At 33.6% G+C, this 16,898-nt stretch overlaps 1 protein-coding gene across 8 annotated transcripts in view; it reads left to right on the top strand.

Moving 5' to 3' along the window:
• The window catches only part of LOC106883361 (regulator of G protein signaling 7), a 325,930-nt gene that overhangs the window by 207,745 nt on the left and 101,287 nt on the right, over nt 1-16,898 (top strand). For all 8 annotated transcript variants that reach the window (XR_016241150.1, XM_089349413.1, XM_052966213.2 and 5 more), the window contains 4 exons: nt 2,768-2,899; nt 4,735-4,809; nt 10,215-10,329; nt 12,583-12,675. Coding sequence is in view for 7 of the 8 variants with exons in the window: in XM_089349413.1 (XP_089205539.1) it covers nt 2,768-2,899; nt 4,735-4,809; nt 10,215-10,329; nt 12,583-12,675 (415 nt within the window). In the remaining variant the exon portion in view is untranslated. The remainder of the gene's footprint in view (nt 1-2,767; nt 2,900-4,734; nt 4,810-10,214; nt 10,330-12,582; nt 12,676-16,898) is intronic.

Below are 16,898 nucleotides of genomic sequence, written 5' to 3'. Positions count from 1 at the left end.
AAAACTACTCTCAATGCTCAGATCATTCTGTCTCAAGTGCAATATTGACTGGCTGTATCTAACCAGGCACATTTTGCTTAGAGCATGTACAATTTTCACCTGCGAATATTGTATATGCTCAAAACAAAATAGTTTGGGGGTAGTGTTTCATGAGTTCCATAGAGCCTTTTCTGGTTCAGGTGAGAATATATGGTATAGTCAAGACAGATACCTGCATGGAGATGGAAGTGTACAAAACACATAATAAAAAGAAGAGTAAGGAAAATGAACATGGAATGGAAAAAAAGATGTACTGGTAGTTTGTGAGAGAGATGGGCAGGATTAGAGATGGTGATGGAAGGTGGTTCTGAATAAAGAAGAGTGGCTTGAAGCCAAAGACAAGTGCTTATCTGTGCTGTGCAAGAACAAGCACATCAGGCAAATGATACAGCAGAAAGTGGCAAGTGCAGGGTTTGTGGTTATAAAGGTGAGACTGTAGGCATATTATGAATGAATGCATGAAGCTGGCCCCAAAAGAATGTAATATGATTCATTTTGAGATATTGTATGTCCTGATATTAACAGAGTATCAGAAAGAGAAAAAGAGAAGCCTTACTCTCTTGGCTTGAAGTAAACTTTGGTGTTGTTTAATCCCAGATCAGTTTTTATTGAAGCTCTTTGGTGAACAGTATTCCATTTGCAACATTCTCCTCATTTGTGGCAACTTCATCATCAATGAAGCCTTTAATTGAAGGTGTGATTTGTGGAGATTTAGCTGCACTTTTCAACTGGTCAAGTGACTACTGAATTGTGCATATTTAACAAGCTTCAATATGTCTGCTGCTAAAAGTGTTCAATGTTAAAAAGTGCATTTTCTAAAATTACAATTCATCTATTATTTATGTAAATATATAGATTTCAAACAAATCAAAAGCTTATAAAAGACTGGTGTAATTTGGTATAAAAGCAATATATATTTTGAATAGTTTTTTTTTATTTGGAATAAGACTGTTCTCTTCCATTATTTAAAGTATTTTGTTTTGCGTACTTTAGCAAAATATTCTTAGTGCATATATATATCTACAAATTATCTGACAATTTATAGATTGTTAAAACTGCTCAGAATGTTAGACTGAAGATCTAAAGGCCCATGGTTCAATCTTGTGTTTTAACATGTTGATATTTTCACTCTTGAAATTATTACTGATTGAAATGTCTATAGTTCAACTAAGGGAGGTGATAGAAGATGTGATTTTTGTGACATACATATGTATTGACACATAGTCATTATGATAAGATTGTAGATATGGATAGGCAATATCATTAAAGTGTCAGAAAAATGCCTTGCATTATTTAGCTTCAGCCTTTTCCATTCTGAAGTCAATTCCTATCAAAGTTAACTATTCCTTTCATCCTTCAGAGATTTATAATATAAATAAGAGTACTGTAATGAGCTTTATTTATTTCAGTACACTCTACACATTTTTGTGCTATATTTAGAAATCATTTTTATTAATATTTTTATTTGGATTTAAGTGTGATGAGTTAGGAGAATCAGTAGTGTGTCAGACAAAATTCAGTGCGTTATTTTGTGAGAACCCTTTTCATTCTGAGTTTAACTAGCATGAAGTCAACTAAGTCTGTCAATTTTTTCAAGATTGATAGAATAACATACCAATCAATCAATAATATACCAATCACTGGGGTTGATATGATCAACTCTATTTCATTCATTTAATATCATTTAGCAACAACTGAAAACTGCTCACTAAATGGTCTTTCTGCTAATAATAATAATAGTAATGACGTCAAATTTTGGGACAAGGCCAGTAATTTCGGGGGAGGAGGGAGTTGATTACATTGACCTCCAGTATTCAACTAGTACTTATTTTATCGACCCTGAAAGGATGAAAGGCAAAGTTGATCTCAGCAGAATTTGAAACCAGAAAGATGGGCAAAATGCCACTACACATTTTGCCTGGTATGCTAATGGTTATGCCAACTTGTCACCTTTAAATAATAATGATGATAATAATAATAATAATAATAATAATGATAATAATGATAATAATAGTAATAATAATAATAATAATAATAATAATAATAATAATAATAAGAAGAAGAAGAAGAAGAAGAAGAAGAAGAAGAAGAAGAAGAAGAATGCAGCCTATCTTGAAAAGAATATCAAAAACATTTGCAGCAAATTTGAAATCATATTTTATAAGGAGGTGATCCAATGCATTCTTTCTTGAAACTCCTGATCTTACAAAGCAAGAAAGACCAAACTAATAGCTATCTTATAAATACATGAATACATAATGAACCAATGAGTTATAGCAGTCAAATTTCTCTCCACTCATTCCCTACAATTTTGTGAAAAAATGGAAGAACGTATTGGATAATACAGTTCTTGATATAGAAAAAATATTTTGGTTATAACCAGAATGCTTTTGATCAGGGATGACTTGGTGCTAATCAGAAAGAAAAATGTATTGGCAAAGAATAATGAAATGAAGGGTTTACAATAAGGGTTGTTGAAGTGGGATAGTTAATGTGTAACAGGAGAGATACCAGATGTATATTCCATAGATTTAATTTGATGTTTTAGAAGAGAAGTATATATCCATTAATGTTTATAGAACCAAAAGCCATTGTAGTTGTGAGAGAAAACAAAAAGGAGGGATACATGAAAAGATTTTTTTAATTTTATTCATCATTCCTTAAGTTTGATCATTTTTGTGGGGAATGAGGATTAAGTATTTTCTTTTTTTTCTTCTCTTATTTGCAGAAATCCCAAAGACATTCCACCACGGCGTGTGAAACGGTGGGGTTTTACTATTGAAGAAGTTCTCACTGACCAGGCTGGAGTTGAACAGTTTAGTAAGTTCCTTGATAAGGAATTCAGTGGAGAAAATCTTAAGTAAGTCTTCTTGATTTTTTAAACAATTTTCCTCTTTGTTAACTTTAAAAATTTTTCTGTTTTGTATTTAATTTTATTTTGTGTGAGTTAATCTTTTCTCATTTTAATTTCTCAAGCTTTCTCTTGACACTTCATTTTATTTTGTAAATCAACATAGAAATGACAAGTTTCTCCTTTAGATAAAATGAAAATTAATTGCAAATAGAGAATATCATCCATTTGCAATATTTGCATTTTGCCTTCTTTTGATAGAAAGGAAAACTTTCAAGTGAGCTCCACAAAGTCATATCTCAGATGGAGCACATTTGCAAGAAGTCTTTCTCTGTATACTTCCTACCCATATGCAGCTAGATGAATTGAGCTGCTGTAAATAACTATTGTTCCAATGATGGTCTACAACTGAAGGAGGTCACTGACTTCAAAAACCTTGGCTTCTATGTTGCTGACCAAATGAAAGACTTCCTGACACACAAGGGAAAAGCATGAAGTGGCTATAACAAACTTCACACCATCATGCAATTATTAAGTTACTTAATTTCAATGAAGCTGGATTACTACAGGTTATGTAGAGAGAATTCTCCTCTATGGAAATAAAACTTTGGCAATAAAAAAGAAACTTCAAGCTTACTTTGGCAGTACATATTTGTCATCTTTAATCTTTTACTTGTTTCAGTCATTTGACTGCAGCTATTCTGGAGCATCACCTTGAAATCTACCAAATCTGCTCACAAGGGTTTAGTCAGCCCAAGGCTATAGCAGAAGACACTTGCCCAAGGTGCCATGCAATGGGACTGAACCCAGAACTATATGGTTAGGAAGCAAGCTTCTTACTATGCAGCCACACCTGTGCAGCTCTGTAGTATACCAAACTTTTCATAACTTCACATGATATGGACACAGGATTAAAGAGAAGATTTATGGATTCCTTCTATCTATCTCTACTATTGTTGCTCAATACAAAGTAGGCTTTACTATTCACTGTTATTGTACCAAACATCAGGCTATATTGGATGTTATATTTTGGTGAATTCTACAACCCAATAGAGGATGAAAACCATTCAACTACTACATTGATGTTTTTTTGCAAAGATACACAACCTTAAACTGAGGAAGTACCAAAGCTAGATTGAAGCAGAAATTATTGGTGCAATGTTATGAAATACATCTCAGTTGGAGATACTCAATGAAAGAAAACTGATTTAATTTAGGGCTTGCTCCCCTACCCACCTCATTCTCTTCTCTTTTTGTCTCCCTGCCTCTGCTTCCCCTTTCCCCTCCCTATCCTCCCAGCATTATTTTTTCTCTTCCTCCTCCTCCTCCTCCACCACTTCTTCTTCCTCCAGAAAAACAATCTTTGCCTTTGTGTCATTTTTTTTTTTTAAATCTAAAATTGCAATTCTTGAAAAAAATCATTCCTTGGTGTCATAAAAATTTATGGATTCTCTTAGTTTCCTAATGTTGTTTAAGGCAAAATGTAAAAAAAAATCCAACTTGTGCCGAATAATTTCTCTTTTTTTTTTTAGATTTGAGGTTTATTTTTTATATTTTGTAGTTGGAAAAAAGTTATAATTATTTCTTGATCTCTTAGAAATGCAATGGATTTTCTCCAATCCCTCCTCGGGTGTAATACAAAATATAATGAATTTTAACTTGCACCAGGCATTTTATCCTTTTCTTAAAATTTTTTGCTACCATATTTTATTTGTTTTAGTTCTTTTTATTTTTCCCTTCTCATAGAATTTCACACTTTCTTTAGTAATATCTTTGCTGCTGTGCAAAACAAATAGGTTCTTAAATCAGAAATTGAATATTTTCAATCCTTTTTTTCTTTCCAGATTTTGGTTAGCATGTAAAGATCTGAGAGGATTATCCCTGAGAGAAGTAAACACCAGAGTTCTAGATATATATAAGTAAGTAGATCACTGCTACTCTCTTTTCTGGAAATTTCCACCAAGTTTCATCCATATTTGTAATCAAAAGGTGCACCCATAAATTCTTACTGCATAAACGCAGGCATGGCTGTATGGACAGAAACTTGCTTTCCAACCACATGGTTCTGGGCAAGTATTTTCTGCTATAGCCTCAGGTTGACCAAAGGATTGTGAGTGGATTTGGACGACAGCAACTGAATGAAGCTCATCATATATGCATACACACACACACACATATTTTCATATATATATATATATATATATATATATATATATATGGTGGTTGTCTATGCCTTATGCAGAGTCTGACCATCTCTCGTACCTACACCTTAGATCCATCTTGGTGTCTAATGTGGTTTTTTAAACCAGACAATGCATTGAAAAGACACTTACATAGATTGCATATCTGATTTGGACCACCAAGAGCTGCAGTTAAGTTCTGATCTTTGTGGCTCTTAAAATGTCTTTTGAGGCCTCTGTTAGATTTGAAGATCTTATGGCATACACGGCATTGAAAGGTGTGCACAGATATATAGGCAGAATAGTTGGTGGAGGTTTGTTTTTCATGGGTTCACAAATGAGATTTGAGTCCAGCAAAAGAAAGACATGGTCTGTCACAAACTGTGCACTCAAAAAGGTCACTGAGATTCACCTTCTTGATTGCAACATTCTTCTTTAAATCTTTCTTGAGTCTTGCATGTGTTATCCTGGCCTCCTCATATGTTTGTGTGTGTGTGTTTGTCTCTCATTATTGCTTGACAACTGATGTTTTGGCTAAAGAGACCAGTAGAATAAGTACCAGGCTAAAAAAAAAAATGTACTGGGGCCAATTCATTCAACTAAAATACTTCAAAGCAATGCCCCAGCATGGCCACAGTCTAATGACTGAAACAAGTAAAAAATAAAAGAGAATAGGTATATATATATATATATAGAGAGAGAGAGAGAGATAAATAGATATTAATGGTTTCTTATTAGGAAACCAATAGATTTTATACAGGGCTGCAAGGAGAAGTGCTCAGAATAACTGAGACAAGAGTAAAATATTAGTTAAAGAATAAAAAGACTGGGTTAACGACTCAACATAGCACACACCCTCAATGAACATATATAAGAAATACAGCATAATCCATCAAACATAAGGAATAAGAAGAAATAACGCAAGAAGAAATAACACACGAAGAAATAATAAATAAATAAAAATATAGCATATAGTATAACATTTTTATACACGAATATATTGTTTCAGTCAATAACATGGAACTGAAAAAAATTGAGTCAAGTATAAAGCAATACACGTGAATATCATTTCATAGAAGTGAAAAAAGTTAAAATTAATACAGAATGAGTAAAAATTTCAAATATATAATATAATATAATATAAGTCAATATAGTAAATCAGGCTTATGAGCTTATGACTTGGTAACGATCTTTGATCCTCCTTTTTTTCTATTACTACAAGTATATCTCCAAGAGGTTAAGATGTCTGGTTCACATGTGATGTTCTGCACTTAATTTAACTGTGGGACAGGCACCTTCAGGAAGAGCCCTCTATTGTAGCCTTGGGTTGACCCAAGCCTCATGATGGAAATTGTGAAAGAACCTATCAGACAGCCTGTACATGAAATTCAGAGGCCAGCTTTGTCACATACAATGTTAAATGCCTAATCATTATGTTAGGGTTACAAGTGTAAGTGGAATGCTCATCCATAAACACTATAATACAACTAGAAGTTCTATTGAGCAAACAATTAGAACCTCATTCTTTGGAAGTTAATGGAAATCCATTCCCACGCACACACATTCATGTATGTATGCATCACTACCACATGACCCGTGACCATTTCAACTTCTCTCATCCTCTTTTGCTTTACCATTGATCGGGTTGGTCATGCTTCCTTGTGCTCCTACACTTTTCCTACATGGTTTGTTTACTTCTTCCTTCATTATGACTTTCTAGCTGCCTCTTTCTCATCTCTTGTCCTACAGGACATCTTCATTTTCTTTTGTTGTATACGAATAGTTATTATAATTATTTTATTTTGTTGTGTTTGTTTTTGCCATTGTCCTGTATGCTCATTTGGTAGTGCTACTGGAACCACCAAAAGTGAACAATATCAATGATAAAAGGTGTGAAATTATAAGGATCTTTTGAATGTTGACTGATGAAGAATTAACTACAAATTGTCTGTTTGTCATGTTTTTGTTAATTTATCCATTTGCTGTGTTTTTGTTAAATTTTTGAAATTATATTTATATATATAGATGCATACATACATGCATGCATACATACATACACACATACATACATACATACATACATATAGGGAGCTTTGAATGGAGGTAGTACGTTTAGTGTCTGGCAGATGCATCTTGCCAGTGATAGTCACGTGTACAGGCCTCAATTCTGCCAATTCACCAAAGACAGTAGAAGTGGCAAAATCTGGTTTGTCATCATCAACAAATGCTCCAGTGACCACACAGTCAAGGCTCACAAAGAAGGACACACACACACATACGTGTGTATGCATATACAACTCGCCCCAACCCAGTGTACGTATACCAAATTTCATTCACATGCCTGGGGCTATTGTCAAAGACACTTGCTCAAGATACCACAAAGAGATGGAACCCATAACCATATAGATATGAAGTGAAATCCAAAACCACACAGCCTTGCCTGAACTTATATAGTCACAAATTTCAGTCATAAATATTTCATGTCCTCGCTTTCTGCCACATTCAGCGGTGTTTGTATTGTAGCTGAAATTATCATAATTTGTTTTATGTTTGTGTTGATACATAGATACTGTAGCTCATTCTTAGAGATGCACTTGCAGCACTCTAAAGAAAGCAATTGAATGATAACAAAAAAAAAAAAAAAATCTAGTAATTTAATATCAAATATTAGCTTCTCTTAAATTATGCAGGATACTAGAAATGCAATAACATTTATCAAACTACTTTTTAAAGTAGGTCTTTAGTTTATTTTTCTCTCATTGCACTAAAACACAAATATTTTGATTAAAGAGCTTCACACTCAGAAATTTTGTCAAATTTTTTAATTTCATTTATTTAATCTAAAATGGAAGAGCCATGTTGTTTTTAACTTCTTACACTTGGTGGATCAGGATAAATAGATGAATTTATGAATTTTTACTTCTGATTACCAATTTTACATCTATTTTGAAACCTGATGGAAATTAGCTTTGAAAACTTTATGTCTACTAAATCTGGAATTAAGAGCTGTATGAGAGGTGGGAAAGAGTTTAGTTCAGATGGAAGCCATCTGGTACAGGTTAGACACATTTAATTAGCAGAAACTTGGCAAAGTTAAAGCAAATTTGCATCATATTAAAAAAAAAACTTAGCAACAAATTTGTATATTAAGAATTAGCTATATATCATTTACCAAACTTTCTCTTTCCTAATGAATCTTTTTGGTGTTGTAAATTCTAAAGAGTATATATGTGCATGTTTGTTTGTATATTTCAGTGTATATGTGTGTGGGTTTTAAGTTAGGCAATCATACTTTAGGTGATAAGCCAAAAATAATTTTTAATCAGCTGAAATTTTAATTGTAATGGGAATAGTCATTAGTATTAATGAAAATTATTTTCAAAAGAGGTACAGGAGATAACTCAGCAGACCAAACATTAAATGGAGATCTGTAGGGGATGGGTGAAACTGATGTTTGGTAGCTATGGAGGTGACTCCACACATATTTCAGTTTTATTAGAGCTTGCTAGCGAAGCATATTCCAAACAAAACTACTAAGACTTCTGAAAGACTAATCTATATAGCATGTTTATGCATGGACAGGGTAAAAAATTTAAAAGAAAAATAACCCCAACAAACAAGGATCAAATGCGTGGGTTGCATTGTAAACAAGTACAAAAATGAAATCCCTGTGAAAACTAAAGTATCATAAATAGTATGTCTGCAACATTTAATATCTAATGTCTAATAACACCAGCTATGAAAATCATGCCAAAGCAGACCTTGCTGGTGCTTATGCCATGTAAAAAAGCACCCAGTCCACTCTGTAAAGTGTTTGGCATTAGGAAGGGCATCCAGCTGTAGAAACCATGTCAAAACAGATCTTGGCAGTGCTGGTGCCATGTTAAAAGTACTCAGTCCACTCTGTAAAGTGGTTGGTGATAGGAAGGGCATCCACCCATAAAAGCCAAGCCAAAACAAACAGTTTAGCTCGATACAGTCCTCTGGCTTGCCAGCTCCTTTCAGACTGTCCAGTCCAAGCCAGCATGGAAAACGGATGTTAAATGATGATGATGATGATATCAGATATGGTTGTGTGGTTACAAATTCACTTTCAACCACATAGTTTTGGGTTCAGTGACAATATGCAACCCCTAGAAAAAATATCTTCTACTATAGCCACAGGCTAATCATTGTTCATATAATTCATATTAGTCATATTGGTAGATTGAAACTGTGTGGAAGCCTGTCATTCTCATCATCACCATCATTGTTTTACTGTCCACAATCCCAGGCTTGCATGGATCAGATTAAATTCATTGAGGCAAATTATCTGTGGCTGGATGCCCTTCCTGTTGCCAACACTCACCTGTTTCCAAGCAAGGTAATATTTCCTCCATGACCAAGCACATTGAAAAAGAATGACACTACCTGTGTGATGGTGTCATACATACATGCATGCACACACACACACACACACACACACAATTCTTTTTTGGAATACTGGATTTTCAATCACATAAAGCTATAAATTATAGCATGTAGATATTGGTAGCAACAATATATACATACATACACACACACACACACACATAAACATGTATATATGTCTATGAGTGTGTGTGTGTGTGTGCATATGTGTCTATATATGTGTGTGTGGATGCGTGAGTGTTGTGCGCATTTATGTGAATATTGTCTGGCCTCTTGTGTCACTGCTTGAGCAAAACAGTGCAGTAATGCTTGCATTCTTTGTTGTCATGATGACCAGTTACTCTGCACTCGCAAAGAACAGTGGAATAAAATATCAGTCATTTGAGAAGCATGCAAGATTCAATGATAAGAATGGCATCCAGCCATAAAATGCTGTCTCAGATATGTTCTTTTCTGATCAATGAATAAATAACTAAAAAGATTCTGAACCAAATTGTAGTCATTTGATGTGCTAGAAATAGAAACTCAATCTCCCTCATACTATACTGAAAACAAATATGTTGGATTGTGGAGTCAGAGGAACAACCTGAAATATCTTCTTTGCAGGGATTACTTGAATGCCTGTGATTGTCAGTCTACTTGATTAAGGCTATATCGGAGACTAAACAACAACAACAATAACAATCATAATGTCTGTTTTTATCATGTTGAATTTGTATTGTATTTTCTTACAGAGAATTCCTTGCTCCTGGTTGTCATAACCCAGTTAATGTGGATAGTACAATTGCTGAACTGGTAAGACGAAGAATAGAAAATAACCCTGATCGGTACTGCTTTGATGAAGCTCAGGTATATTTGAACTATGGTTTTAACTTATGTTATTTAACCATTTAGCATTTAAACTGCATATCCAGCTTAAATATTACCCCTCTTTTACATTAAAACTGGCCAGATCTGGCATCTCAAAACTATCCTACAATGTCATTTAAAAAATAAGCAGTCACCTCATTGACATCTCAAAGCTACAAGATAATGCATGATAAATTCATAACTATGTGAATAAATAAGCATTACATTTGACAGAGTTGTTTGAATGCTAAAAAGTTAAGATGGCCACTTGGCAGAATCACTAGCATGTTGGATGAAGCTCTTAACATTTCTCCCACATTTCTACTTTCTGAGATCAAATCCTGCCAAGATCAACTTTGCCTTCCATCCTTAGCGTTGATAAACTAAAATACCACACACAAGTACTGAGGTTAATTCAACTGATTTTACTCCTCCCCTGAAAATGATTGACCTTGTGTCAAGATTAGAATGAAATATTTAAGTCATTTCCATGCTTTTTTAATCATGAAAATGGATTTATAAATAGGAACCGTTTCTCAGAAATTTTTCCTTTGTGTGTATGTATGTAGGTAAGTATATATATATCTGTGTGTGTGTGTATATATATATATATATATATATATATATATGCATGCACACACACATATATATGTATATATACATATGTATGTGTGTATGAATGTGCATATGTATGTATGCATATGTATATATATGTATATATATATACATGTGTGTGTATATATATATATGATATAAATAATATACATATATATATATATACATATATATATATATATATATATATATATATATATATATATATATATATATATATATATATATATGCATATATACATACGTATCTGTACATACATCTATATGTATATATATATGCATATGTGGGCACTGGACATCATGAAATGTGTACAAGAAAAAAATACAAAGCATGAGTACATGGAACATGAACTATTCTTTCAAACAACGAAAGACACAAATGGAAAATAAAACAAACATAAAGAACGACCTTTCATCAGTTTTTGGCTGTTTTTGTAGTCTTGTATTTCGAGCATTTAAATACAAGACTACAAAAACAGCCAACATCTGATGAAGGGTCGTTCTTTATGTTTGTTTATTTTCCATTTGTGTCTTTCGTTGTTCGAAAGAAGAGTTCATGTTCCATGTACTCGTGTTTCACATCTTTTTATTGTACAGGTTTTGTGATGTCCTGTGCCCACATATGCATATATATGTATAGATGTAAGTATGTACATATACGTATGTATATATGCATATATCTATATATTATTTATGTTATTATATGATTGAATGCCACACGTCCTCCTCCAAGTAAGTTTTATCTATGTATCTATATATATATATATATATATATATATATATACATACATACATGCGTATAAGAAGGGATGTCCACTAAGTGGACATCTGATATGCTAGAAAGAGGTCCTCAATGACCCAACCACAAAGAAAAAAAATGTTCTCCAGAAAAAAAATTTTGCAAACACCAGAACATAAGCGGGCAAGACAAAATGAGGAATATACAGAATAAAGAATTTTGTTCCGGTTTTGCCATTAACATTTTACTTATGTAAAAACATCTGTGGTCTCTTCAGCACAATTGTTCTAGAATCAATATAATATATATATATATATATATATATATATATATATATATATATATATATATATATATATATACATATATATATATACATACACATATATACATACACATACACACACTCACACACAGACATCTCAAAATTAAAAAGACACCCATCATTATAGTACCCCAACAGATTAGATCATTGAATACTGTACAAAGAATGTGTACTAAATTCTAGATTAAGTAGTGAAATTCATCAAAAGGTGTAATTTTTTACTTGATATAAATCTTTCAGAGAAGGTGGTGTCTATTTGTTTTGAGATCCCTGAGAGTACACCCCAGCTCTACACAAATATATGGTTCGTTAGATTTAGTAATGTATATTAATACATGCAGAATACCTTAATGGCTGATGCCATATGTTAGAGGTAAGCAGCAACAAACTAAAAATTATGTCCTTGTAAACTCCAACAATTAACTACTTTTCTTTTTTAATCTGTATTATTCTTGCTATTCATATATATATATATATATATATATATATATATATAATATATATATTTATATGTATGTATCCACACACACACACACTATATTATCTTCATATATATTTATTTGATTTGTTACAGAATCATATATTTAAACTGATGAAAAGTGACAGCTATAATCGATACCTGCGGTCCGATATGCACAAAGAGTTTCTCAGTGCTACAAGAAAGAAAGTAAGGTTTATTATGTCTCCTTTACCATCCTTTATTATTAATTATCCTGTTCGATAACTTCTGCTGAATCCTGCTACTGTGTCTCTAAGATTTTGTGTCAAACATCCCCTATCACCTGCACCATTCAGTGTCTGCACAACCTTGTAGTATTTTGCAACAAATTTTTCCAGTACAATTATCTTAGTTCACACATCACTTTATTTGCAATATTTTCTTGAAACACCGAATTGCAATAATTTTTTTATCATTATTATTATATTTATTAACAGTCTGGGGATGGGTTTTTTTAAAGTATTATTTGAACCTTTTAAAAATCATTTCTCTGTCATAAAATATGGTCAAGTATGGACATACTGCATCAGAATTTCACTGCAGTGGTTTCTTACTAAAAAGAAAAATGCAAAATTCTTTTCTTAGTTTCTATTAAATGATGTTTGTTAAAAGTTTGGGCCCTGGTACCATAACGTAATCTCTTGCATCTTATTTCCTTTTTTTTTTTATCCTTCACATTTTAAGTTTGTAACTAATACATGCAAAATCAAACATGCACACTTACACTCACACAACACATATATGTCTGTATGCACATAAATATATATGTATATACATATAAGTGTGTGTATGGGCTTATGCACATGTACATATATATATGTGTATAAACATGTATACACATAAAATAGATAAATATAAATAACGTATATAGGTATATGTGCATGTACATCTATATGTATGCGTATATGTGTATGTAATTGTGTGGGTGTGTATTAAATTCAGTTTGAAGCATTAAAACCACATAAATGCTTTAGAAACCCCTAAAGTACAGTATAGTTAACAGCAATAGTCTATCTTACCAGGAAAAAATGAATGAGATGCTAAATTCAGAATATAACATTCTCCACAGTAGAATCAGTAGTTGCAACCACTCCACCAACCTCACAGGTTGTGTAGTGGGTAGTATGGATATAGTTTCACTCTACCTATCTATAAGCAGATTTTGCTGTGGAAAAATGCATTGAGATTATGTGAGAATGAAGTAGAGTTCCGTGAAGTCAACACATGGGAACTGGGCCTCCTCCTTAAACTAAGTTATGACTGTAACTACCTAGACAACCATGACCTTAGTAGATTCTGCCCCTTCAGGTCACAGAGGGGAAGACCACCCACCATCACCTCGATAGTGAAGAAAAGCATCGCAGGGCGCTGGAGTGGCTGGACCATACCCACCCAGGACCCTGAGATCAACAGTCAGGTGAAAAGAATGATTGCACATGCAAGAGGAGCTAGCATAAGAACCACTTTGAAGAACCACAGGAAACTATACATCCAGGTTCAAGGTGCAGCCATTGGTTTCTGTGAGGCTGGAGAGCTGGCCGGCCTCTTCATGACCTGGTGGGAGAGAAAACTTAAACAATCCTTAGCGGAACAATCCACAAGTGTTTGGCTTTACTATAGGTATGTAGATGACATTAATATTCTAGTTAGGACAAACTCTAGTAACTGTAATATAGAAACTGAGGGGAACATAATGGAGAGCATCCAGCATATCGCTAACTCCATCCACCAAAGTATCAAGGTAACTATAGATTACCCCACTAGACACCCTAACAATAGACTCCCTGCCTTTGATACTGAACTTTGGTTAGAGACTGTGAACAACAGAGTGCAGCTCCTCCACTCCTATCACATGAAATCGATAGTTTCTAAATATATTGTTCACAAGAACTCAGCTTTGTCACACAACATGAAAATTAACACACTGATAGCAGACTTAGTTAGGATAATGGACAACTTGTCTCCACTATACAAACCTTATGAAATAAAGAAAAATGTACAGAAATTCATGCACCACATGTAGTTCTCTGGATATGACCAGAAAGATAAGGGTTCTGGTATACTGGGGAGCTAGAAAGAAATTAAATAGCATTATATGTAATGAAACCAGTGGTACCTGCCATAGATATAGAAGTAAAGACTAGAATAGGATACAAAGAGTTTGTGACAAAACAAACAAGGTGAACACGTGGTACAAGACCAACAAATATTAAGGAGTAATGTTTGTAGAGGCCACAGCCCATGGAGAACTAGCCCAAAAATTTAAAGCTCTGAAGGAGACCAAACTCAACATTAAGATCATTGAAAAGTCAGGGAGCTCAATCAGATCACAACTATGTAGGACATACCCCTTTGAGAATACCGCATGCAACAATGATAACTGCATGGTAAGATTAACTCTGGTATTAACTGTAGAACTAGAAATGTTTTCTACAGCATAAGGTGCATAAAGGGTGCTTGTAAGGAGAAGAACATAATATATATAGGTAAGACATCTAGAAGCATTGCAGAGAGACTAAATGAACACGAGATAATATGACAACAAAAACAGTCCTCCATACTCTACCAACATGGAGGCACACTGGGTCAACTTGACATCTGCATTTTATCCAAGCACCTGAAGGATCCAACACTCAGACAAATACAGGAGTACATCCTCATAAATGAAACATCCCCAGTACTAAATAGGAAATATACATAGAAGGTGGCCATACCCCAAAACTCACAGTCTTGTATATACACAGGTAGAGTTGTTAGTAGGCTGTTATGTAGACGTATATATATACATATATATATATATATATATATATATATATATGTAGGTAAATGGATATGTAAGTGAGCAGAAAGATAAATAGATAGAGAGGTACATAGGTAATATGGACAGACACTCACACACATACATACACAAATGAAGACTGATACACATGACCATATGCACACTTCACACACACACACACACACACACACGAGAGCCACATATAGACGAGACATCCATACATAACAGATATATGTACATAGTCATACAAACCCATACACATAGACACACTCAAACATGCACACACAAGGAGACAGAGGTACACACACAAATACATACACACACATGCAAGCACACACACACACACACACAAACACACATACATGCATACACATACATACATATGTGTATACACATACACACATGCGCACAAACAGAACAAAGAAAAAAACATAGCTCTGATAACAGACAGAGTCAACAACTATTGAAAAGGCTGCAAGACGTAATGAAACTTTTCGGAAAAAAAGAAGAAAGTAAATGAGTGGAAATTGAACTGGTGAGTGTGTTAAGTAATAAGGCACTAAAAGAGAATGACCCTCCCCAGACACAATAAAAAAAGCTTCAGCACATGAATTCACATAAAGAATCTGACAAACCAAATACAAAAACTGAACACACACACACACACATACATATCTTTACGTATAAGTATGTGTGTGTGTGTGTGTATAAATATAAAGATAAACACAAGTTTATATTAAAGCTTAAATGCATGTTTCACCATTATGCTTGTTTGGAGTCCTGCATTAAAAATTCCATTGCGTTGCATATAGATGCTCAGCTGCAATAGATCTTCAAGGAATACTTTATTGTACTATGTAATAGATAACTAGTCACCTGTAGCTTGATATAGTATAGTGTTCCTTGAGGATCTGTTGTTGCTGAGCATATTTAAAACTTCTATTGCAGGGCTCCAAACAACCACAATTGTGATACATGTGTAAGAAGTTTATTATAAACATGTATTAATCCTTATTTTTCCTATGTTTATTCCATAGCTCATAACTGGTAATACTACTCAGTATAGTAGTTAACTATACAGAAAGAAGACTACATTAGGAAAATCTACATAGAGGTCTAAAAGTAGCAGTAGCACTTGCACATATACTTGTACATATAATTTTTATTACTACTACTACTACTACTACTACTACACACACACACACACACATATATATATGCACAAAGTTTTGTCAGTGAACAGGCCATAGTTTCAAAGCAACAAAAATATTTTGACACAAATTAGATTTAAATGTTGAAGTGAATCTAAGTTTTTTGTGTGTTCTTAAATGACTTATAAACATCTTCCACGCTGCAATTGTTTTTGCTTCAGCACACGATCTTAGATCAAGTAACTTCCTATGCAAGTACATCTCTGTATGTATGTATGTATATATATATATATATATATATATATATATATATATATGTATATATATATATATGCACCATTTGAGCATGGTTGTAGCCAGTGCTGCCTGACTGGCTCCCATGCCAGTGGCATGTAAAAAGCACGATTCGAGCGTGGTCGATGCCAGTAACGCCTGATTGGCTCTCATGCTAGTTGCACATA

Source organism: Octopus bimaculoides, chromosome 3, assembly GCF_046866305.1.
Source record: "Octopus bimaculoides isolate indiv1 chromosome 3, ASM4686630v1, whole genome shotgun sequence".
NCBI classification, from domain to species: domain Eukaryota; kingdom Metazoa; phylum Mollusca; class Cephalopoda; order Octopoda; family Octopodidae; genus Octopus; species Octopus bimaculoides.
This window is presented reverse-complemented; position numbering and strand designations above follow the sequence as displayed.